The sequence below is a fragment of the Drosophila innubila genome (assembly GCF_004354385.1).
Source record: "Drosophila innubila isolate TH190305 chromosome 3R unlocalized genomic scaffold, UK_Dinn_1.0 2_E_3R, whole genome shotgun sequence".
In the NCBI taxonomy this organism is placed as follows: Eukaryota; Metazoa; Arthropoda; class Insecta; order Diptera; family Drosophilidae; genus Drosophila; species Drosophila innubila.
Genome location: NW_022995380.1, coordinates 29374046 through 29399497, shown reverse-complemented (window position 1 = coordinate 29399497; position 25452 = coordinate 29374046). Strand labels below are relative to the sequence as shown.

Below are 25452 nucleotides of genomic sequence, written 5' to 3'. Positions count from 1 at the left end.
AATGAGACTGCAATTAGCATTGTGGCTGCCACACGGTGGCGCCACGCAACTGTAACTGTAAATTGCTGCACGGCCAATCAATGCCAACTGCGAAACAGAAATTTAAATTTAAAATGCGTGAATAATTGCAGTTATCGTCGCCATTTGCCGCATTTTTTCCTCCAGTCGCTTTTTCTTCTATTTGCTGTTGTTCGTTGTTTGCACTGATGTATGCGTACACACACACACTCACACACACACACATGCTGATGCCTTTTATGAACAGCATAGTGCAACGTGCGGCAGTGGGCGTGGCACATATCTGCCCCTGCGGCAGCTGTTGCTGTTATCGTTGAAATGGCAGGTGCATCAATTCAATTCGCACTCCAAATACCCGCTCCCCTTTCACTACACCTTCTTTTCACTCTCCGCCTTTCTCTCTCACTTTTTTCAACTCTCCACTCTCCTCTACACAGATTGGGGCAGGTTTTTATGCCACAGGCTTTGTCAGTTGGCGCATTGAATGTATACAAAGACTTCAATCTCGACCATGTGACACCCTGTAACTTTTTTGAAAAAAATTCAATTTAAAAAACAATATAAAAATATTAAAAAATAATAAAACATGACATACTAAAACTTCTGACGTGGGATTCGAACCCACGACCTCAAGCTTAAGAAGCTTACGCACTATCCACCAAGCCAATGAGCATTCTTTCAAATATATATCATAATAACATTATTATCATATCTTCGGCGATTATTAACCGATTTACACGCAATTTGTAATATTATTATTTTATTTTTAAGTTATTTAAGTTCATTTCGCCAAAAGTCTTATGTTTTTTTGTGTATCTGGCTCTTATTTTCTCTTAGATCTAGCCCTTTATATTTTAATTAATTTTTAAATTATAATATCATATTTATTTATTGTTATATTATACTATTTACTATACTATTTAAATTTAACTTCGACTCGATTCTTCAAATGTAACAGACCCTTTTCATTTTTAAGAACAATGTTTAATATAAAAAAAAAGTTGAGCTCAATTTGATTACCTCTATAACAATCAGACTTGTGCGTTGGGTGGTTCACTGCTGCCTTTTATTGATCTCAATGTGGTATGCCCCTTTCCAGTTAATAATTAATGCAGAATCGTTTTTGTGCCGCAACAGAAAATTGTGAAATTCGTGCACTTCCTGGCAATAAAAGTGAGCGAAAAGTGAGCGAAAAGTGAAGCCAAAATTGAGAAGGCAAAGTGCTGAAAAAAACACAGCTAAATAAAAAGTGAAAAAGTGAAAAAGAAGGACGACAGGACGACAGGACAACGCCGTCGGCAACGCAAATCGCCAACCGAATCCAACTGACATCCGTTCCGAAGATAAACAATTAAAAAAAATACAAATAAAAATAACAACAGAAAAAAAACAGCCTGGAAAAATTGTAAATAAAAGTACATTTGTTTTTCAATTAAACAAAAGTCCATGCGAGCTTCGATTGTTGCAAGTTGCGGCAAGCGGTGCAGCGGCTGTTGCAGCTTAACGCAGCTGCCACACGAGCGGGAGTGCCTGTAATGCCGGCCACCGGCGGTTGCAAGTCTGTCGTGTGTGGGGCCATGTGGGGCATGTGGGGCAAGTGGGGCAAGTGCTCGACCCGCAGGATAATGGATTATTCGCAGACAAAGTGTTTGATTCTCTCGTTTCTGTGCGCTTTGAGTGCCGCTCGTGCTGAAGGCGAAATCATATTCCGGATTGATCCCTTGGGTAAGCATGCCACATGCCACATGCGGCATATGCCACATGTTAATTAAGATTTCAACTGGTACAAATTTGTTGTGGCCATAAGCGGATAACGTGCGGAAATAATTAACTGCCCACAAAATATAACTCCAACTCCATTTAGTATGTAAATACGAATACCCTACAAGAATTTTGAGAATTAATGGTTAAATTAATTCAGGAAAATAAGCAAAATTTAGAAAATGACGGTTGGGAATTTAAAATCAACAAAAATAATTAGGAGTTATAAATTCAGGAATTATCAAAATAAAGAAAATTAATTAATAAAAAGAAAAACATTTAAGAAAATATATGTTTTACATTGGGTTATCCTACAACAGTTAAAAATTTAGCTTAAGATCTAAAAATACTCTAAAAGAGTAACATATAAATTTGTGTTTATCAAAAGTTTTTATTGAAAAGGATTCTCACAATAAAATTAAAATGTGCATTACTATTTATTATGATACTGCCACCGGAGTCAGGAAAATCCATGCTACTTTTTTCTCAGACTACTCAGCAAATTTGTTCTTGATTTTTGAGCTTCTAGTTTGCTTTTTTTGAGCCAGCATTTAGTATGTTAATGTGGCTCTTAACTCCCTAGATAAGCATGACATGTTGCAACATTTACTTTATGCTTGTGCCACAAACATGTACAACTGTCATTTTCCCCAAGGTCCTTAAATCTATTCAGATTTCACATGACCCAAACGAGTGTTTACTGAGTGTATTCATAAGATTTCAACAGACTTGAGAATTCTCTGTGAGTTAATGCCCCCTCGTGTTGCCCCCTCCAGTTGCCCCGCCCCATCACTCAGCTTTATTTAATGTCTTGAATGCATACAAAATATTTCATAGCCCATCAGATACACGAGTAGAAGAACGCGAGCTCATAAAATTTATGCTCTCAATTACGCAAAGTAATGTTGCATGCCTCGAGATTGAGGCAGGTTGCCCTTGCCCCCAGTTACCCCACTTCCCACCTCACTTCTTCATGCCACTTGTCGCTGATGTGTAGACAAACAGAAAAGTTTTTAATGCGTCCAAATGTGGCACAAACTCCACTTGCCCCATCGACTGTCAAGAAAGCGCAAAGCGAATTAAATGCTTACATACGAGGGTGGCCTAATAAGTTATTTGTTTAAGTTGGAAAACGCAACTTTTTTTAATACAATTATAATTTTTAAGCTCATAGTTTAACTCATCAACTGAAGATTGGCTAAGTTTAATACAGTATGGCAACACTGTTTAGTCTTGGCTAAACGTTGTATTAAAAACATTTCTTTTTCATCAGCTTCAATTATATTTAATCGATAGATTTTTTACGATTTGCCATTATTTAAAAAAAATATTGTTCGAGTTTCTCATTTAATATTATTGACTTAACATTACCATTATTATAATTATTATAAAATACTGTAAAAATTGTAAAAGACAATTAGACTTATGACTCTATATTCTGACACTGCTTTCCTTTGACTTCTTGGAGCCCTGTAAAAATTGTATTAATTGAATAAAAATTGATATTTAATAAAATATATCAATATTTGCTTACGTGACAATCGGTTATTATATCGCATGCAGTTGGCGATGGCTAAAAAACATGTATTCATAAATTCAAAACAATTTTTACCATCGCTGCCAAATGTAGGCTGTGAAATTTGTGGGCATTTTATAATATGACAGTTTCTTTTAGATGTTGCTGAAGTCGAGCCAGTTTGCTGATTAGTAGTCTTGTCTATATAGAAAATTAATTAATTATTTACAAAATTAAAAATAATGCTTGTCAAAATACATTTTTAAAAAATAAGTAATATTAAGCAACAATAAATTGCATAATAAAAGGATTACCTTTAAAGAGATTATCATCATAATTTTCCAAGTCAATTGAAGAAGTTGGGGATCTGTTATTGTCTTGGTAATTGGGTTTCAAATATCCATCGGTTTCCAGGTCAATTCCATTTACACTCGAAAATATTTGTACCTGTGTTGTGGCTGACGGAAAATCAGGTTCGTAAAATTCTGGACCTCGAAAAGTATTATCTGCAGTTGATGTCGGAAATAAATAACGCAATGGATTAACTGCTAAGCTACGAATCAGTAAATTCTGTAACATATAAAAGCTAACAGGCATATTTGAAATAGAAATTAACACTTTAGAGCCTGATAAACAACTGATATTGCTGGTTGAAGTGGAAATATGATATTTTTGCTGAAGCTTATTAGTTATATAGTCTCAGCTGCTAAAACAGCTCTGTCTAATGTCATAATATATAAAGTGATTATTTTAGCTTTAATTGTCTATATGCATTAGAAATAAACAACCCTTGCTCATGAATAACAACAGAGACTTGATTCGTTTGAGTACAAATTAATTATTCTTATTGTACAATAGCATTTCTAGAAAATATTCACTCAGAACTCAGAGCTCGGTTATTGATTCTGAGGCACGATGAGCTTCAAGTCATTTGCAATTATCTCAACTATATTGTTGTTGAGTTAAACTTGTTTTTATTATAATAATCATGTGGTAATAATAATTTGTTTTGTTGCAAAATTGTAGTACTAAACATGACTGTTAAATCTGACAGTAGTAGGTTTTTATATTAATCTTGCATAATAACATTGGTTGGCTTTTATACTCGCTAGTCGTATAGTTCAAAAGGTATATTTTATACATATCTTAAATAAATATAAAAATATACTCTATTATTTAAAGGATTTTAAAATTGTTATTTTGTTTTTTTTTTTTGCAGTAAAACAAATATCTCACTTTTGTGTGACGGGTATCTCTTAGTCGGGGACTTGAGTGTTAAGTTGCTTACTTGTTAGTTATAAATCGAGCTGGTTTCTCCAGATATAAGATAGCTAGACCCTACGTGCTTGAGATCTTATTTATATCTTAATTTATCAGTACGACTGTCAGCATAAGTTAAAAGCAATCTTATTAAAATAAGCATTACTAATTAAATAACATCAGCTTGTCATCTATTATGCCCTGAGGCCATTAAAAATTGTCTAGAGAGTGTAAAATTATTGTGTGCAAATAATAATATATACTTGAAGTCAGTTTAAATAGCCATACGTTTGTATGAACGCGTCGATCTCAAATACTATAAGAGCTAGAGACTCCAAACGTTGTAGTTAAGTGTCGGAATATCATTTGCAGATGCAGTTTATTAAAAATTAAATAAAATAAATTTATATTATTAAACAAAAAAGAAAAATTTCCAATAAAAAAAGTAACTAGTTTGTCCATAGACCAATGAATTATTAGCCCACCCTCGTAGTTTGAATTTCAGCAGTCACAACTGTCGAGGCAGTTGTCCATACATGACAAAACACGTTCATAAATTTTGTTTTTGTTTCCGCCGAGTTGCAAGGCTTAAAGATGGATAAGCTGCGGATGGGCGGACAGACAGACGGACAAACGGACAGACAGACGGATGGAAATGTGCACAAGTTTTTACAAAGTATTAAAAAAGCTCGTAAAATGTCATAAACTTTTGTTTTCTCAGGATTAGACCCGGAGTCCACTACAAAAGCAGCCGTTTCCCCAGTTCTCAGTCCGAACCCAAAACCCGGAGCTGAAACCCGGCGAGTCAGCAAAAAAAAAAAAAAAAGAGAAAATATTATGTCTACATTTTGCAGTTCACTTTTATTCTTTTCACTTTTGTATTGTTTGCACTTTATGAATGACTTATTTCCGCCGAGGATTCAAGTCTCTTTTCCCCCCTCGCATTTCTTTGTAAATACATAGTCTTGCATGAGCTGGTATTTGCTCCAGCATAATGATATACTTAACTCAAAAAAGAATTGCATTCGGAAGAATTTTTCTAAAACGAAACAATTCTAGAAAAGAACTAAGATGATTCTTAGGTTGTTAGATGAATAAGTCAACTTGAGTTCAACTGAACAGAGTATAAGATAACTCTTCTTTTCTGAAATAACTACAACTAAATACACTCGAATCTTCAATTTTATATTGTCAGAGAGTTGAGTCATCTAACAGATATAATATGACCGTTTTTTATGCTTCTGAAATAAGCATTAAAGCGATATTGTTTGGTTTTAATAAGGGGAAAATATTAAATTTCATTTAATTAGATTTATTTGGACAGACGAAGAATTAAGTGGGCGCCAGGCATATCAGATACATATCATCTTTTATAGGTTTCGGAAGCAAAGGACAAACGGGAATTTAGCCTACGGGTTTCCATGGTCTTTTTTCCTTCTTCTTTCTGCTTGTTCCCTTTCTCCATTGTTTGTCCTTCGTTTGAACAGTATCGACAGTGGCAAATACCCATTTATTAAGCGAGTAAAATGGGACAATAAAATATGCTTGATGGCAGGGGGAAATCAACAGAACTTTGCATGAGCATCGACAGCGACAAGGACAACAGAAATGAAGGAGAAAAAGGACACGAACAACATCAAAGCGGCAAGTGCTAAAACAAGGATGAGAGAGTGTAGAAGACAAGCCAAGAGTTGTAGTTGTAGACCAAGCATAGATATACTTGTAGATATGTAGTATATATTGGAATAAATCAAAACAAATCAATTTCTTCTGGGCCATTGAGTCGGCAAACTCCCGCTGACAGTTTGCTTTCTTTTGGGCCACATTCAATCGGGCTTTGGGCCTTAGTTAAACTCTCTCTCTCTCTAAGTCGAATGTTGACAGAATGTCGCCTCGTTGATTTCTTGACTCGTTGACTCCTCGTGCCTGTGCGGATGTGAATGTCCTTGCGGATGTCGATGCGGATGCAGATGCGGAGCAAACATAGTTGTGACAACTAAATTGGGGTTAAGCGAGCGTACACTCACAAAATAATTCCTCTATATTTAAGAAATTGGCCATAAAACTCAAACTGACCCAAAATTGAAGCAAACTTTTGTAAATACTTATGATAATATTTTGTTTCAAATATATTTCATAATATGTATAACATTATTTTAATATTTCATTGCCTCCGAATTTGGAATTACTTTTCTTAATATGAGAAAGATCGCACTAAAAAAAATTAATTTTATTTGATATATTTATTTTATTATGATTTTAATTATTAAGAAAAACTTTTCTTACTTTAATACTAAATTTTAATTATTTTGTTTATTATTTTTGAGCGAACAAAAAAAAAAAATTCTAAATTAAAAAAAAATTATTTTTAAATTTCCAGAGATGTAGGGCAACTTTTTTTTGAGTGCACTTGCACTAGGAGCATTCGAAGCATTGAATTCTGTTCGCATGAACACACATTCAGACTATTGACATTCACACTCACACTCACATAGAGTAAAATACGCATACGCCGTGTTGTCTCAATTGTAGTGCAGACTTTGTTGATGCACCATAAATTCAGTCGAAGCTCGCGGATGAAATGCAACTAATGGCATTCACTTGGGGACAATGATTAATCTCTGAGTGCATAACATGAATAATGAATCATTACAAATTAATACCCTGTATATTATTTTAAATAAGATATGTATATTATTTTAAATAAGATATGCGAAATGCGTGGAGAATTTCCATCCGAAGTTGACCCAGTTAAAAGCGTTTCTTTGTCCTATTTTCTATGATACCCTCATGGGTTTTACATTTAATTGAACACAAATACTTGTACAAATATATGTAAATTCGAATTTTATAAAAGAGTTGTTGTTGTTTGTGGTGCCGGATTTGCTTTTGAGCCTGATGACAAATCTTGCTGTGGCATCAATATAAATATTCAATTGTTGTCTTATTTGCCGCAAGGAATCTGCTTCAAAAGCTGCCCGAGGAAAAGGGATGGAAATTTGTACATTTAAATTATTCATAAGTTTGTAAAACGATGCGGTGCACATGCGGATAACACTCAAACACACTCAAACACACACACACAGGGACTTAGACTTAAGAACATTGAAAGGTAACTGTGATGAGGTTGCTCAAAGCAAATTTCATGCCCAACAGTTTTCAGTCAACCCAAGCCCAGGGCATCTGTCTGGACGGCTTTCAATTTCAAATCAAATAAAAAGTTTCGAAAGTGTGGCATCATCCAAGTGCCGCCCTACGAGTATTCACTGTACACTGTACACTTTTTGCTGTGGCAAACCGCAAGGTCAAAGGGACTTTTGTGTGATTTTTATTGTTTTTTCAGTTTAAGCAACCCGCTGGAAATGCTTTCACTTTAAAAGGTAAACTTTTTTTTTTTTTTTTTTTTGAAACACCACAGGGGGAAATTTGCGAAGAGGGGCAGGGGGAACAGCTGGAAGTGGAATGGGAGACGATTCTGGATTTTATGGGCAAGGGCAAAGCGAACTTTTATTTGGATTCATTCCATACGAAAGTGATTCGATTGTTGAACCCAAATGGCACCAATAAAAACTTCACGAGACTTTAGACTTTCGCTTCCTTCCGTCCATTGAGTCAAGTACTATAACGGAAGCATTTGAAAGTTTCTCTTCCCCTAGACCAGAGACCAGAGCACAGTTCCAATTCAGCTGTAAAGTCATAACAATTAATTTTATGTACCGCCAGCTGGCACAGCTGTACAATAAAGATACTTTAATAAAAATAATGTTGGTTAAAAATGCGCAATTTCGAGAGGATTGCAAATATAAATAATGAATTTAATTTCATAATAAATAATTAAATAGATTATTTATATTTACACAGCGGACAGTATTCAAATATTCCTCTTACTCACTCCCGTTGTCTATAGGACGATAAATATATAGAAAGTTTGGACTGGCAGTTTAAATTTAAATGATATTAATCAAGCCATGATTGCTAGTTTTTATTGCATAAATGGACTCGAATTTATTATTTGATTAATAAATAAATTAAAATATTATACTTATTTTTACAAAAAAATACAATAAACCAGACATTATAATTCTGAATAGAACGAGTATGATAACATATGATATAACTTAAAATATAACATAAATGTTATTTTACATAACATAAAATATAAAATTGAATTGTTAAGATCATATATATATAATGATCAGTCAGTGAATAAGTGAGGACAAAGAGTTTTATACACATAAATTCATATTTGCAAGACTTGCAAAATTCAAGACATGCTAATTTGTGAGTATTTTTCTGCTGATAAAATTCTACTCTTGATAAGACTCGCAACTGGTCAGTTCAACAAAGATAGACGATGGGGCGATAGGCAAACTATGCTCGGGAAATTTATTGTCAGTGGGCGGCAACCTGCCATTTGGAATTTGGCTGCTGGCTATGGGCCAATTTCGAATGGCCAATGGTCGCTTCGTTGATTATAGTCATGCCATCTCGGTATCTATATCTATATCTATATATATATATATATGTATCTATGTAGAAATAATTACGAGTTGAGAGCTGTGTTGTCCGTTGTCCGTTGTCCGTGTTGCCAGCAGCGCAAAACGCAGCATTTAGATATAATTTATGGCTTGCAATATAAATCAGTCGGTTGCCCGCATTTTGGGCTGCAATATCCTCAATCTCAGCCACCCCCCTTCTTCTTTTCCCCCCCAATTCTCCTGCTGACTGGCACGCCCTCTGCCGGAGGCAGTCGTCAAAAACAAAACCAATTCGCCGGCTCAAATCAGTCCTTCTCCTCCTTTCGCCCCAAACTCATTAGAAATATAATGCAGAGCGAGAAATGAACGGTGCCAGCTAAATTATATTCCATGTCCCCCTTTAATTCCCCGCATTCCCCACTCCGCATCGAGCTCCCTTCGTTTCGTTTGATAAATGGACGGGCTCAATTAGTTTTTGCATCATTATATGTGATATAGCCGCAAATAATAGAAGCACGCCAAAATCAGAGAGAACGTTAGTTTAGATCGAAATTGTTATCTTCCTTCTTGAACCAATATCTAGGAAATCTAGGGAAGCCACCTCGAAAGAAAGTTCTGTAATTTTTGCGGAAAAAATGAATAAGAAAGAAAAATTATAAGCACCCGAATTGATATTTTACACTTGGAATGTGTGCTATTTGTCGAAGTTTTTTTTTATAAGTTTTATCTAGTTCAATTAAAAAACAATGACATTGTCAAAAGAAATATATATATTTTTTTTATATTTTTTATTTTTAAATTACGAAATGTAGTTTTGCAGAAATCTTTTTCTGTGCTTGGTTGTCATACAAAAATTTCTTTAGTGTTTTTCACATTTATTTTGTTAATTTTTTATTTGTTTATTTTTCATTGGTTTATTTTTTATTTGTTGTTTTTTTTTTTTTTATTGTTAATTGAAAAGAATATGCAGATACTGGTCATTTAACTGTCCAGCAACTCAACTCCAGTCTTTTTACTTGTTTCCTTTACTCTTATTCTAATACTCTACTACTTTTGACAAATTGGCGCCTGAAAATCGACTTCTTCATCGTCTAGAAATATACAGCAACAAAAGAATTTAGTTCTGTTCAAAGAGCATTTTAATCTGATATTAAAAACAGAATAAATTAAACATTGAATAATAAAAAATGTTTTTTTTTTAAATATCTTTACAATTAACATAAGGTATAGTATATTATTTAGTTGTTCCGAACCCAATTTTTCACTTTAAAACATAATTCTGCAACTTTCTTCTATTAAATAAAGCAGCACACCTCTGTTCAGTAAACTGAGTCTAGGGTATAAGCAACAGCAGTCAACGAACTAAAGTATTTTGCCAAGAATTTTGTGTAATTTTTGTTGGAAAGTCCAAGTCTCAGGAGAGAGTACTCCTCAGTTGTCGGACTGGCTCGCTAAAAATGTGCACTTCTCGCCTTGTGGCAAGTGGAAAGTGTAAAGTGTAAGTGCGTAAGCGCATTTCAGCCGGCATGCCACAGCCACGCCCACCATCTAGGGCTGGCCGGTGCCACGCCCCCAAGGCAAATATGTCTGAGCCGCTCGTCGGCTTTTTGCAGCGTGACGATGCCACAAAGTTTGTTTTGTTGTTGTTGCCACCTCTAGTAGAGCTTGCCTCAATCTACCCTCGGCAATTGTTTGCACAGGTGATGTGGCGAGTGTTCACCGCATGGGTTTCTTTTGTGCTGCCCCCTTTCTTCGGCTTCCCTCTCTGTCTCTCAACTGCCAACTTGCAACTCCCAGCGGAGCTCTCAGTGAATACAAAGGAGGCAATGTGGAAAGACAGCGTCCTGTCATTTTCAATTTACTTCTTTGTTTTATAAAGAAAGGAAGCTCGTTTACGACTCACGGGAATCTCGAGTGGAACTACGGGAATGGAGCATACTATAAATAAATTGTATTGAGGTGTGCACCATGAAGATGAAGTTGAGTTTGACATGTGCGATTATTAAAGTCAACGGAAGTTCAAAAATATTTAAATCTTATCATCATATTTTACTTTTTTATGTATTTAAAGTCTGTGATTGGCAATAATCATTAAGGCAGTTCAGCATACTTTAGTAGATGAATAACTTACTGTCTGTAAAACACAATAAAGAAATGGATCGGTATAAAAATTTCTGCATACATTAATAAATGAATTTCTGCATGCATTAAGATTGTGTAGTAGTGATGTTTAAGTACATACATTGAAAAATCGACTATTTTTTTAAAAACTTTAAGCTATTATAACTTTGTAAAAATTTTAACCAATTTTTTGGCCGTCCATTTTTCGCCTTTAAGCTTTTTCGAATATTTGAAGCGGCCATAACTTTGTCAAATCTCAACGGATTTTCTTGCAGATTGTAAATTTTATCATTATTTTGTCTCCGGCTTGATTCTGCAATAAAATGTAAAAAAAAAAAAAAATTTTTTGTCACTTTTAATTTTTTTCTATACTTTTCCCTTTGCATTTTTTCAAAAAAAAAGTTTTATGCGAAGACTGCAAATTTTTAAATCCAAGTATTATATGCCGATTGATCGTCAACTCGATTATTTTTCATTTGATTTTATTATTTTGATTTTAAACTTGACTGACACATTTTTTTAATTGCTTTAAGGGCTTATCAAAAGTTTTCAACAACCTTGATCCATGTGTTTATTAAAGTCAGTAGAATTTTATTGATGCGAAAGCGTTTGCAATTAAGTAGAATAATAATGAAATCGTAAATTATAGAATTAAATGTAAATTATTAATTTAAAATGCAATTTTCTCTTGTTTTTCATGTACTCTACGGAAACTGTGGGCTGACTCGCTGTTTAAATAAATAAATGAAATTTATGTGGCACACACTCACTACTTACCACTCACCATGTCGATGTTGCACGTTGCACGTGCCACGCGTAGCTCTTTTATCGGCCACACTGCGCACATATCAGAAAGCGGCCTGTGATACGGATCAGGTGGTAATTGCTTGCCCGCGCGGCACCAGCATCTCAATTGAATTTGCCCAGTACAACAAGTTCGTGGCGAAAGGTAAGTGTTCTTTATTTCCATCCCCCCTCCCCACCGCTCTCTTTATTCATCCCTCTTGAGGGTCATTTATTCTTGACACGTCTGCCATTTTGTGCTTTATGTTCCATCCACTTGTACAGATGGCTACAGCATAGAGGAGCTGTGCCCCATCACAGGCACCGTTAGGCCCGAGATCCGTGGCAAGGCGAAGCATCTACTGCGAGGCTCCATCTTTGGTTCCTCCAATCAGAAAGTGCCCGCCAATCGGTATGTGAATGGCGGCTATGCCATCGCCATGGAGGTGCCAACTCCAGTTGCCACAATAACGAGTCCAACCGGCACCGAATCTTCAACGGATGATGCTCTAAATAGCGACAGTTCCTCCTCCTCCTCATCCTCGTCTCCGGAGAACTGTATGTGGCCCAATGCTCTTCAGGTAAGCATTCAATCCTGATTCCCTAAGAGAAGGATTTTCTTTTCTATTTTTCGTATTCCGTTTTGTTGATTTGTTTCGTTTACGCTGTGAGCTGTGCCAAATTAATGTGACCATGGAGATTAAGCAAGTGTTGACAATGATAATTGAATTTAACACCGAGTGCTCGAAAATAATAGACACATTCAAGTGGGTCGATTGACATGGCCAAAAGGGCCACGAAACAACTTGGCAATGAGTTCAGTCAACGAACTCTAAAGCGGCTTAAATCGATGGAAAAATAAGAGAATATATCTATAGAAAATATCTATGGAATGTGGAAAACCTAAGCAGTTAGATATATTATATTAATTTAATTATTTATAGGCTCAGTATGAATTACAAATAATTATAATTTAATGCCAACTTCTTTTAAGTATTTAGATTAATATCTTTTGATAATTAAATTTATTCAAATTTCCTTGAGCTAACAACATGGAAACTGTATAGATTTCTCTGTTGATTTCAATTAAATTAACTTTTTATATGTTTCTGCTTTAAAAATAATTTATATATTAAAAAAATAACTTAAATAACATCTTTACCTTCTCGAGAGAATCTCATATGTTATCATTTAATGCTTCCAAGAAAAACGAAAAGGTTTATGACAATTTTCTAGAATTTAGCCAATTAGGAAAGGGCAATTTTTGGTAAAGGAAGGCATTGCTTTGAATCCAAGTCTCAGTCTGTCTCTGTCTCAGGCTGTCAGTTTGTCATTAGAAATTCCCGTTTGTCTGTTTCGATGGGATAAGGGAATGTAGTCTGTCCGAATTCCCAAATAACGCTTCCAATTCATTAAACATTTCTGTTGCCTTTTAGGACATTTTTTTAGGCATCCTTTGAACCCAAAATCAATTTAAATTTAGAGAAAATTCAACAACGTAGAAAACAATACAAGACAGCTGAATTCATTTTGTTTTTTAATGTTTGTTAAAAGTGGCAGTTGGCATATACATACAAATATATATACATACATATGCGAACCGCTGTGAGCAAAGAATTTGACAAAGGCTCTGAAAAAGTTGCCTTTTTTTGTCAGGCAAAAGGCAAAGTCAATGCGACCCTCGCTGAGTTGGGGCCAAGATTCCAGCACGTCCCATGGGGTATCATTAGGCCGCTGACAGCAATCCCCTCAATATCCCATTCCCTCATTTCCTCATTCCCGCATTCCCACATTCCCCCTGTCCATCAGCCTACGCGTCAACATGACGCTTCACTAAAAATGGCAACCGCAGCAAATAATTTCTCGCTTCGTTTTGGTCTCTTTTCTTTTGCCGCCATTGTTAGACCCTGTACTTAAAAAATATAATGAGTTTATTAAGGTTTTCAAAAGGAAAATGTGCGTAATTAGTAGAAGATGCCATCTTTTTCTTCCTAATTATTTATGATATTTATCCCTTTTTTTTAACACCATAATTTACTGCGTCCACACAGATATGTTTATACATAGACCTCGGAGATTATAAGAGCTAGAGCTACCAAATGTTCTGACAAAATTCACAATTATATTGTATTACAAAAGACATTTTAGATTTTCAAAAATGAGCGATTTAAAAAAAATATTTTTAGTCTCGGCTTTTTTCTAATTCTTTCCCTTAGAATTATTTTTTTTTTATTTCCAGGTTACAGGCTTCTTTTTTGTGTTTTTCTTATATTTTCTTTTGTTAAATTTTGGCAATCTTACTTTTAAGTATTAAAATTTCTTGTGTAGTGGTTTCTTTTGTAAAGTTTGATTTGTTGTTGTCTCCTAGCTGTTCGTTGTTCGTGCTGCTGTCTGTAGTATAAATATATAGTATCTCTACAGGGTGTTGTTGTCGCCATGGTTGTTGTCGTTGTTATTAAATTTTGTGACGACTCGCCGGACGAGTCCGTCGACTGACAAAGCCGACAAATCTAAACCTGCTGTCAGACATTGAGGCTACCATCTGTCCGTCTGTCCGGCTGTCCGTCCTCTTTCTGTGCTGTCAACACAAGATAGTGAAAAATAAGTTGAAAATAAACAGTTTACATTCGCGCTGCGGATTACGAGATGGCGCAAACATTCGTGTGACATCCGTAGTTGACACTCGCCATTTTCATCTCCAACTAGAAATGAATGTCTGTCTGTCCAACTGTCACACTAAATAGAACGGTAAACAAAGCAGAAATTCTAACATAATTCTGTGAAAAATGCACATCGTTAGCGACAATGCGGGCTCTGATTGAATGGATGACAGGCATCAGGCTGTAACATGGCCATAACAAATGGATTAACAATCTGTTCTGGCTTAGACACTGCAGACAGGTAGATAAGGTAGTTATGTAAGCTATCCATATTAATAAAAATCCTTATGCTGACTGACAGACGCACTGGTAATCAACAGGGAGTCCGAACCGTCAGAAGTAGAAGGCTGAAATTTGTACACAGCATAGCTAACTATAGTGTTGATTTATTGCGTAACATAGTTAAATAAAATTCTTTTGTAAGTTATGATATGATATAATTATAAATGTCACAAGGCAAAGATAAACTGGCAACATTAACTGCAACTGCAACTGCAACGGCAACTACAACACAAACTTAGCTGGGAAACACTTCAATTACATTTTTAATGCAAATATTTTATTTCAATTTGTAAAAGTTTACAATTTCCGCCCAGTTCCTGAACTCGTTCACTTTTCAGCTTCTTCTGTTTGCACACCCAATACAGGAGAAGCAAGAAAGCACAAAAAAAAAATTGAAAAAAAGAGAAAAAAACGACAGAAAAAAGAAAATCGAATTGAAAACTAAATTGCAACTGATTTTTCTTTCTTTCTTTCTTTTCTATGCTATGCTATGTTGACAGTACTCCTTGCTGCAGACCGTGGTGGAGGCTTGCCAGAAGAAGAAGCACTGCAAATTTCACGGCTCCCCGCAGTTCTATGGACTGGGCGCCAGCGGAGTGGGCGATTCATCCGGCACCAGCAGCTATCACAGCAGCACGGCCAGCTCCAATGCAATCAGCAGCGATCCCTGTCCCAAGCGACGCAAAATTGTTGAAGTCGCCTACAAATGTCGTCCATGTAAGCGAAAGTTTTGTTTAATTTGCTTGAATTTATTGGGCGTACAATGGCACACACGTAAAATGGCGAACAAATTCCCCTAGCTGCAAGCCATATTACGTATACGTATACGTAACGAACACATATTACGTATACGTATAACAATGGCTGCGCTAACAGCCACAGTGCTGCACAATCTCGACTGGCCGGAATCGACACATAAACGTCCAGTTGAATGAGTTGAACGAGTGTTGGCTTTATCCGGACTTTTGGGTTTTCGGATGGTTAGCATTTCGGAGCATACGAGTATGTGGAATATGTGGAAGGGAAACCGTCCTCGTACTCATTCGACTGCCAGTCGATGCCCTCGAGTACACATTACGCTGTAGCATCGATATTTTGGCCCAAACAAACACTGTTGAAAACTGACAGACGACTCGGAACCAGAAGCAGAACGCGGAATAGGATTGCAACGAGAACGAGAACGAGAACGAGAACTAGAACCCAGACAGCAAGTTTAGCGAGCTGTCGTGCGTTCCAAAAATGCATTCAGGTGGAATGGAGGCAACAGCACCAACGCGGGCATTGACTAGTCCGTTACCTACATATAGCCAAGGGGGGAGGCGTGCGGATTTCAAATTTCAACTCCAAGACCTGGTAACTTTGCCCTCGAACCTCGAATAGACCAATCGCATTTGGACGTGCTTTGTGTAGCTCGAAAAAACATCGACGATACAAAATTAAGTTTCCATGCAGCACACGGCACATCAGCCTGGGGATAGAGGGGGAGGCAGGGAGGAGTTGGGAGGAGTTGGGAGGCAGGTGCTCCTGCCATTGTCGACTGAATATTTGAATGTGGAGCCAAAGTTGGCGAAATAATGCGCCAGAACAGAAAATGAGTAGCTCGTGACTTTCAATTACAAAGTTCTGAATCATTGATTACTCTTTAATCAGAGCGAGTATGACATTATCTTGGCAACCGACAACCGACAACCTCATGGATGCATCTCGAAAATTATTGAAATAAGCGACAGGGGGATAAAAGCAAGAAAACAAAGAGTAAAGAAGAAAGAACTTTCGCTAATGAATAGACTTATCTGGGTGGTTTCTGTTCTTGATGTTGTCTTGCACCGAAATTGACTTTGTCTTGCAATTTCTTCATCATATTTATACCCTGTGCTGTGGGTATATTAAGTTTGCGAAAAGTTGATATACAACCAAGTTGATATAGTCGTGAGAAAGTCTGTCTGTCTCTAGGAACACACTGATCTCGGAGGTGGTAAGAGCTAGATGCACCAAATTTAATATTTAAGCTTGTTTAATGGGTAAACAGATAAGTATATCTAAAATTTATGTCTCCTTAAATTTTATCAAAGAGATATTTTCAAATTGGACATTAATTTCAATTCATTTAACGTCAAAATACCTCTGAAAGCTCTTAAGTAGACATTAAAAAAACGGCGATTGATTTTCTGAAGCAATTCCGGATTTTTTTTTATTTGTCAACATTTTAAATTTGTAAGAGAGTGAGGGTATGAAAGGCAGGGTATCTTTAAGTCAACACTAATGCTCTACTACTCGTTACAGATGAGTTTCGCAGCAAGGTGGCTTGTCATAACGATGTCGCACAGTTGGAGTGCAACCCGTACTCAAGAATTGCCGTGTACAGCGCGAGTTTCGGACGCACGGAGTACGAAAGCATTCAATGTCCTCAGCCACAGGGAGTGCGAGAGGAGAGTAAGTATTGTCCTCCCCCTACTTTACTCTTTCCCAAAACAAAAACAAAGACCAAAAAAAAAGTGTTGAATTGCATCAATCACTGTACTGTACTGTCTGTCCTCGATAGCGTGCCTGGCATCGTTTGCCACGGAGACTGTGATGCAAATTTGCCATGGACGAAGGCGTTGCAACCTGGCAGCAGATGCGAATACTTTTGGCACTCCCTGTCAGCCCAACTCACGAATGTATCTGAAGGTTGTTTACACATGCGGTAAGTAGAGCGTGGGAAAAATCAGGGGAGCTCTCTTCCTCTCCCCACTTTCCCCAGTTTCCTCTCCTTTCCACATTTCCCCCATTGCCACTCAGAATGATTTAGGACGCGCCTTTGTTGGCGCTTCTCATCACATCGCGCGTCAAGGCGCAAGATTGATGCCCGGTGCTTTTCCTTCTTCTACTACCTCTGCCTCTCTCAGTCTCTCTCTCTCTTTCCCTGTTCCCCTAATGGTGACTCGGTCGCGTGATTTATGTTGCTCGTTTGGAGGGGATCTCTCAATGTCTTTGTTCTCGCAGTGCCCAAGCAAGTGCTCAAGGAGAGCAACGAGTCCGAAGTGGAGGCCGACGAGACGGAGGACTTTGAGGGCGACATCAACGACCTGTATGACGACGAGCTCATCTACAAGGAGTCGGAAGCGATTCCCAAGCTCTACAGCAATACCACGAAAACATCTCAGGGCAATGGAACCAACGGCAGCAGCACTAGACTCCAAACTAACTCCAATCCAGATGGCATTCAGAGCATGACAAACGGCTCACTGGATGCAGATACCCACGATGGCAGTGGCGTCAATCCCGTGATGACACACAGCTCCGACCTAAGCCTCGAGGGTAAGACTACCTCCTATTTATCTCAAATCCCCTTTCTCCTTTCTCTATTCTCCTAGTTGACCAGTCAACCAACTGAGCTGAGCTCGGCTTTCAAAGCGATTGCTTACATTTGCAATAATAGATAAGTTAGAGAGTTACAGTCGAGTGAACTGGACAGTCAGATACCCGCTGCCTCTAATAAATTTAAATAATGGGAAAAATAGTTAAATATTCAATGTTAAAAAGCAGCAATTATCATAAGATTGAAATACATTACTAAAAATCGAGTTAAAGTAACCTATATATATATAAAACTCTTTGTCCTGATTCACTGACTAACTGACTCAGTGACACACTGATTCACTGACTCACCGATCATTGCACAGCCCAAACTATAAGACCTAGGAGGCTTAAATTTCGTACACAACATAGCTGAGACAATTCTATTGTGCAATATAACGGCGTTTTGCGAAATTCAAACTGCAAGTGGGTCAAATTCAGAGTCAAAGCTCACACTAAGAGAAAATTAGATTGTGTTTTTTTTCTCTCTCGACTGTTCTTCTTTGCATGTCACATAGACTGCCACAAAGTTATTATGCTGCTCTGTTTAGGAATAAAAACACAAGTAAGCCTTAGACCCCAGTTAGTCGCTGGCTTTGGCTTTGGCAGCAGCTGCCCTTATGGAAAGCAAAGTCTGGAAGCAAAGGCCTAACCCCAAAGAGGGACTTGCAAGGAGAGAAGGCGAATCTGACATTTGTGAATGGCAAATGTTGTTTACAAACAAACAATTTTAAAGTCAACTTAAAGTCAATTTGGGGGCGTCAAATAAGGGACTATGCAAATCCTTGGCTCGCTATGAACGAATGAATATATTTTTTGTAATAATGATATTCAGGATTTGCTAACTCCATTCTCCATTTCCATTTCCGTTTTACAGACGACCAGCAGCGTTTCTATTTGTATCTGTTAATCGTCGGATCGGTGGGAGTTCTCTTCTCCATTGTCATTGTCGCCACGCGTCTTGTCCTGCAGAAGCGAAGGATGGGAAGCGACTCTCACTCCAACTCCTCGACAAAGGGAGGCGGCACTGGAGGATTGGCCGATGAGACGACCATTCCCAGTGGCTTTAATGACACCATTTCCGAGATAGACGCCGACATTGATCTGACCACATCGATTCCTGTGCCCAGTGTGTCCAAGAACGAGGTGAGTGTTCTCTTCCCCAGCAAATCAGCTCCATCTCCATCTCCATCTCAACATCCTGTGCAACTGCAGAACTACATTACGTATGCACCTGCTGGAAGTCTCTATGCCAGCCTCGGTCCCAATCAATTAACCACAGTGGGAGCAACGGCAACGACAGCTGGCTTGATTCCCAGCTCTCTCCTGGTGGGAGCTCGACAGTCGCCGGATCTGATCGGCATCTCTGCCAACTCCTATGTGGCCACAAGCAGCGCAGGCACTGTTAATCCTGGCCAGGCACAAATGACTGGTATTTTGGCTCCTGCCATTGTAATTGGCGCTAATGGACCCGGAGGTCCTTTGCCCGGCAGCAGCGGCATAAGTGAGTATTCATTTCTTAAAAGGGATTAAACTATTAAAAAAAAGAAAAAAAAAAAAAAAAAAAATTAATTAAAGAGATTTATATGGTAAAAATAAAGATAGAGCATTTATGAGTATTTCAATATATTCGATTTAAGTAGAAGCTTTGGTCCATATATCCTTTACATTGACTTATTTAGTTGAATTTTGATAGCCTAACTGTTATTTTGGGTGCGTGATTTGCCTGATTCACAGACACCATGGTACCGATTACTTCACTGACCCAATACACCACAGCACCCACAATCCGAGGAGGCTATCTCATCAATGCCGAGAGCGTGGGCGTGCTCCAAAGACCGAGCAACACACCGACGCCGCCTTCGTCTTTGGCGAGCGGTTCCCCGGCGCATCCTGCGGCTCAGCAGACACCGACAACATCGCCGTTGGCCATGACACCGCTGAGTCATGTCCAGGCGCCAGGCACATCCACATTGAGACGGGCAAAGCCGGGCACGACTGCCATGCTGCATCCTCAGCTCTCCTACGACGGCACGGCACCAAGGACCCTCTCAACTGGTTTGTCCGTCAGCTCGCAGTTCTATTACGGATGACCCAGCACCGTGGATTGTGAACCTCATGTCTATACCACGACCATCAGTGTGACCTCCCCCAATGTCCAGAGTTATGCCAGGCAGAATATGCCAGCCAATCCCTCCGCTGACTCCGATGTTGAGGCAACTCTGGCACCCTAGCTGGAAGCCATCAAAAGTACCGCACAAGACAATACAAATCCACAGGGGACAATTGCAAACAACAAGTCGAATTCATCCGAAAAACCGGAGCAGGTGTGTACGGAGTGAGTGAAAGGACAACACTAAATAATGATGATGATCATGATGTCTGTTTTTAAAAGATTTATTTAAGCTAAGGCATACTCGTATATAAATGTATTCCAATGGACGAGCTTCCTGTAAATGTAAATTATGAATGTGTGCAACAGACAGACGACTACTTGAATAACTTTAGGATAAATCTCTGTTTCTCATAGCGACTTCTAGGGTAGAACAATGTTAAGCTTAAGCTCAAATAAAACTCTTTGTCTGTGGCATTGAATTTTCCAAGCAAATGAATCTTTTAATTAGCAAAATTCGTAATATCTTCTCCTACTTCTTTAAGCGGCCACATAAATGATAACAAATTGCATGAAGCTCATTTAATGTTATCAATAATGTAAATACACGCATAAACATCAACACAAAAGGAAGAGAGAAATGATGGCTACATCCGCAAAAACAACAAGAAAGTGAGTGGAATATGTGTGAAGAGGGCAAAGGGAAAGTAATGGCTTGTCAGCATCCAAAATATGCACAAATTCTCGCATGCGATAAAGACTCTCTCGCAGCCGCCATAAATTTCACGATATTTCCATTTCCCAAAACAACTCTCGAATCTGAATCATCATAATTGTCTACACATCAAGTGTGTGTGTGTGTGTGTGTGCTGTATTAGGTGCTAAGTCTTACAAGCGTTTTGAGGGGCAGTGGAAAGGGAAGGGTAATCCTGCATGCCACATAAGCAAAGTCTCCTCATAACTCAGTCGCTGCACAGTGGGTAAAGCGGACAAACCAGCGAATTAAAATGAATACCTCTATAATTTGCTAAGACTTCATTCGTCTGTTTAAATAATGTGTATTATATAGATTATAGAATTTTTTAAGTATGCCAAGAAGTGTTATTTATTTATTATTTATATTTGAGAATAAAAAAAATTTGAGTAAATATTTCTTATATTTAAAAATGAGTAAGAGTCTAAAAAATATATTTTTCAGAGATATATTCTATTTGTGAGTATATTGAGCAACTACACAAAAAAAACCAAACCTACATTTATTTCTATGAATGCTAGATATCACAAAATAATAAAATATTGGCTATTTTATTAATTTAATTATTTATTTACAATCGTATTGTATCGTTACACCAGTAACAAAAAGCATCGATTTTAAAATTAAACAACTAATATCAATAATCGAAAAGATTAAAGTATATAACTTAATCCGAGATTCGAATGTTTGAAATTATGTAAGTTAAATTGGCCGTTTGACCCACTGTGCGCTGTGTACAACTTGTCGTATGAGTGATTTCGCCTTGTGTGCATAATTCAGTGTGTATTTCGGATTAATGCGCTACAAATGGATGAGCGTAATTAATATCCGGCACCGAATAAAGGTCAAAGGAAGGATCTGGCTAGCGAATTAATGGATTACCTCAACGTGCCAAGGTGAGGTAGGTCCAGTGTGTGTGTGTGTGTGAGAGTGTGTACATAAGTATCAGTGTGTGTGTGTCAATGGAGAATGAAATGCTGCAGACAACATTCTAGTTCATAGTCTACAGTCTATAGCTCTGATTGTATTTTCATTTGCAGATCTATATACTAATATATGTATGAGTGTGTGTATAAATATATTTGTAGTTAAGTATGTTTGTAACTGTACTTCTGGTCTTTTCTCATGACTTTGTTAATTTTGACGTTATTGTTTCGAATGTCAAGTGCCTTCCTGATTAGCATTTAAGTGTGTACTTCTGAATAATGTGTAAATTGGAGTGCATCCAATAAAACTGTCTAATGTACATAGAGATAAGTAAGAGCCAAAGCTACGAATACTCGAAAACTAGAGCGAGTACTCGTTTAAGAGGGACACGATTCATGTTTCAATTAGAAATGCCCCCAATTAGCCACAGTGTAAATACTCGTAGAGATAAAACCTTCCGCAAAATAAAACAAAATTAAACAAATAGAGAATAGAAAGAGAACTAAAAGTAACTTTACTAACTAGCAGATAGCTTAATTGGGTTTATAGCACATATAAAAATGAACTCGAGGAGTGACTCAATTGATAAATTACAATTAAAGCATGTTCGTAATAGCAAAAAAAGGTTATTAATTAAATGTAAATAAAATATTCGTGTTGCGCTCAAAAAAAATAAAAGATCAAAAAAATAACAATAAAAGAAAACAAAGAAAATAGGAAAATGAGACAAAGAGCTCTCGACTAAATGCATTTTGAATTAGTCATAAGCACTCGCACGAGTGTGTGAGTGTATGAGTGTGTTAGTGAGTGGAATACAATTCGTGAATAAAATCATTAAAAATACATAAGGCGCATTAATTAAGGACCCAAAAGCATTATGTAATAAATGGTACAGAATGATATGGTACACTTAGGTACTGTGGCATTATAAAATACATAAATGTTGAATAAATAATACCAAAATAGGGCGACAAATTGTTGATGGTAATCAAAGCGTAGTATTAAGTTTCAACTTTCAACTAAACTGTGAATATTATTTGGATTATAGTTTTTCCACTTATGTGTCGCACCTTTTATACATTTCATTTTGTTTAAATTAATATTTAATAAATACAAATAAAATACTAACTGAAAATGCAAATTAGCTTTGATTTTAAACTATTTTGGGATCGGGTTTCAGTTCGATAAGTTGAACATAAACAGAGATTAGCCTTTGGCCTAAGTAACTTAATCTGCGTGGATGTTTGGCCTCCTTAATTGCCTCTTTCTAGATAATCACACCAACTACGATTACGTCTATGGATGTATGTATATAGAGCTAACAGTATTACAAGTAGTTAATTTATATTCGGATGCGAATTAACGAAGCGTGAATGAAATCAACTTACAGCTAAAAGCACGCCTACCACAGACAGGACTTTTCACGGGACTTTATCAGGGAGTCAAAGAGTAAAGCAGCCAACAACTAGCTAAATTCCCTAAGAGTTCCCTAAGAGGGAGAATCCAGAGGAGTGGAGAGGAAACTGTTTGATTAAATTTGTTGGCAGCGCCTAATTTATGGGAACACCATGAGCTTCGGCTGCTAATTGGTTTATAAATTAGACTTTCAACGGAACATTAAGCCAGACATCTCAGCCAAATAAATTCACCACACAAAACGACAACAACAACAACAAGAAAATTGTGGAAGAACAAAACAAAACACTTTCCAAACACCAACGTAATCAATATTTATTATGCAGCAGCAACAAAGTCAGAAACATTGAATGAAACTCTTAATAGGAAATGTAAATGTACTAAATTCAAATGGGCTTTATTGATCTAATGGCATATTTATACTAACAACATAAGGCAATAACAACTTAAATGCTCTAAGCACTCAAAGGGATTCAAAGCTGACTGAATATGAGTGTTCTACATATGTTTTTGGAGTATTGACAAACTCAGGTTTAAGCTATGATAATCGGAATGGAATTTTAATGACATGACTAAATTGTTTTAAGAAAATTATACAATGTCTTTGCAATTTTAACAAGCAGATGTTCATTAAGCATACAAATCCCAAGAATCTTTTATTAATTGCCACTTTGAATTGTGCAATTATTAAATTGTAAATTGTATTTAATACTTAAACTTGAGTATTATGCTGCACTTAATATATGGAAAATTCAGCTGAAAAACAACTCATCAACTTATAAATGTTAAATTGCGCTGCAGTTGGCAGGACGACATTAATCCGAGTGTTGTGGTAATTAATTAAAGTGCGACTTTTTAACTCACTTGAATTGTAAGATTGACATCTACTACTCGTACCTCAACACAATTCAACTTTTTATGAGTACTCGGACTTGGTCTGGTCGTAAAGCAGTCGCAGAAATCTAATTAAAGCTAATGTTACGGGCATTATTAATTAATTTGTGGCAATGGCGAAACTCCACACTCCATTAGCCAACTTCACAGTCAACTAAGTAAGTATTTTGGCCAACTTTCAACTGGCAACTGCCACAGGAGATTGTAATTACTTTCGCTGGTATCCCGAGGAGTTTAATCCCATTGCGTGATATTTCTGGTCAGATTTAGCTGTTGAGTGGTTAGCCGAGTCGGAAATAAATAGCTGAAGTTATCATCTGAAGTGATTTTGGCCACATTACGAGCATGTCAACTGCAAACGGGACATTTGCCTGCAACACGCGGCGTTAATTACATTAATTCCATTTTGGTATTCCACTTTTGTCAGCTACTGTCCAACCGTGCGTCGAGCATCTCATGAATTCTCGCCATGTCACGGATGTGCGGATGTCACCAAGGACTGACGAGTGGGTGGAGCAGGGGTGGGGGTGGCTAGATAAAATACCTTGCTGGAATTTCATTACGTCACCCGACTACAGTGGCTTCTGTAGTTATGTAGCCATTGTCTCCCAGTCTCTCACACTCAGTGCACTTTAATATGTTCTTAAATGAAAATCAATAATTCATAAAACATACAAAACACACATGTGTGTGTGTGTGTGTGTTTATCTCTCTCTCTATGTATGTGTGTGTTTGCGTAAGTACTTTTAAAGCAACTTCCCTGTCCTCGCAAGTCTAACCAAACTTATGATAATTTCCTTTCCTTTGTCAAACTTCTGGGTAATGCAAAAAGTCAACCAGGCTTGCCATCAACGGAAGCACACTCGAGATTCTTTTCATTTTTCGCATGGCCGAGCCATTAAATCGATTATATATACATATGTGTGTGTTTATTTTGTGTGTTTGTGTGTTAGTGTGACCTTCTCTAGGCGATTAAGATTGCACCTTTTCATTGATCATCATCAAGTACATCAGTTGTTTTCTTCTTTTTTTTTCACTGGGTGTTGATGAGCAGTCGTAAAAAAAAATAAAGTCTTCTTTTAGGCGCCTTTTTACCAAAGTTTTAAGAACATTGCTGAACACTGACTAGC

General features: G+C 37.2%; 2 protein-coding genes across 2 annotated transcripts; one reads left to right on the top strand and one right to left on the bottom strand.

Moving 5' to 3' along the window:
* The first annotated feature begins 1074 nt into the window (after positions 1 to 1074).
* LOC117792249 lies at positions 1075 to 20826 on the top strand. Its single transcript, XM_034632307.1, has 10 exons — positions 1075 to 1743; positions 11975 to 12103; positions 12223 to 12518; positions 15380 to 15596; positions 17163 to 17312; positions 17422 to 17565; positions 17865 to 18179; positions 19096 to 19364; positions 19434 to 19722; positions 19956 to 20826. Exons 1-10 carry the CDS (start codon positions 1554 to 1556, stop codon positions 20309 to 20311), a joined length of 2355 nt encoding a protein of 784 aa, XP_034488198.1. The 5' UTR covers positions 1075 to 1553; the 3' UTR covers positions 20312 to 20826.
* On the bottom strand, positions 3152 to 3936 carry LOC117792248. Its single transcript, XM_034632306.1, has 3 exons — positions 3610 to 3936; positions 3314 to 3496; positions 3152 to 3249 (listed from the first exon to the last, which is right to left on the bottom strand). The coding sequence occupies exons 1-3, from the start codon at positions 3890 to 3892 to the stop codon at positions 3203 to 3205; spliced, it is 513 nt and encodes a 170-aa protein (XP_034488197.1). The 5' UTR covers positions 3893 to 3936; the 3' UTR covers positions 3152 to 3202.
* Positions 20827 to 25452: the final 4626 nt, after the last annotated feature.

What these genes read in the sequence shown, in the direction of transcription:
- LOC117792249 (XM_034632307.1), top strand. Translation starts at nt 1,554, where the DNA reads ATGCCGGCCACCGGCGGTTGCAAGTCTGTCGTGTGTGGGGCCATGTGG. An exon ending in CGCCTACAAATGTCGTCCAT is followed by an intron (nt 15,597 to 17,162) that starts GTAAGCGAAAGT and finishes TACTCGTTACAG; the next exon opens with ATGAGTTTCGCAGCAAGGTG. An exon ending in CCAGTGTGTCCAAGAACGAG is followed by an intron (nt 19,365 to 19,433) that starts GTGAGTGTTCTC and finishes GTGCAACTGCAG; the next exon opens with AACTACATTACGTATGCACC.
- LOC117792248 (XM_034632306.1), bottom strand. Translation starts at nt 3,892, where the DNA reads ATGCCTGTTAGCTTTTATATGTTACAGAATTTACTGATTCGTAGCTTA. An exon ending in TGATGATAATCTCTTTAAAG is followed by an intron (nt 3,497 to 3,609) that starts GTAATCCTTTTA and finishes TTTTCTATATAG; the next exon opens with ACAAGACTACTAATCAGCAA. An exon ending in ATATAATAACCGATTGTCAC is followed by an intron (nt 3,250 to 3,313) that starts GTAAGCAAATAT and finishes CAATTTTTACAG; the next exon opens with GGCTCCAAGAAGTCAAAGGA.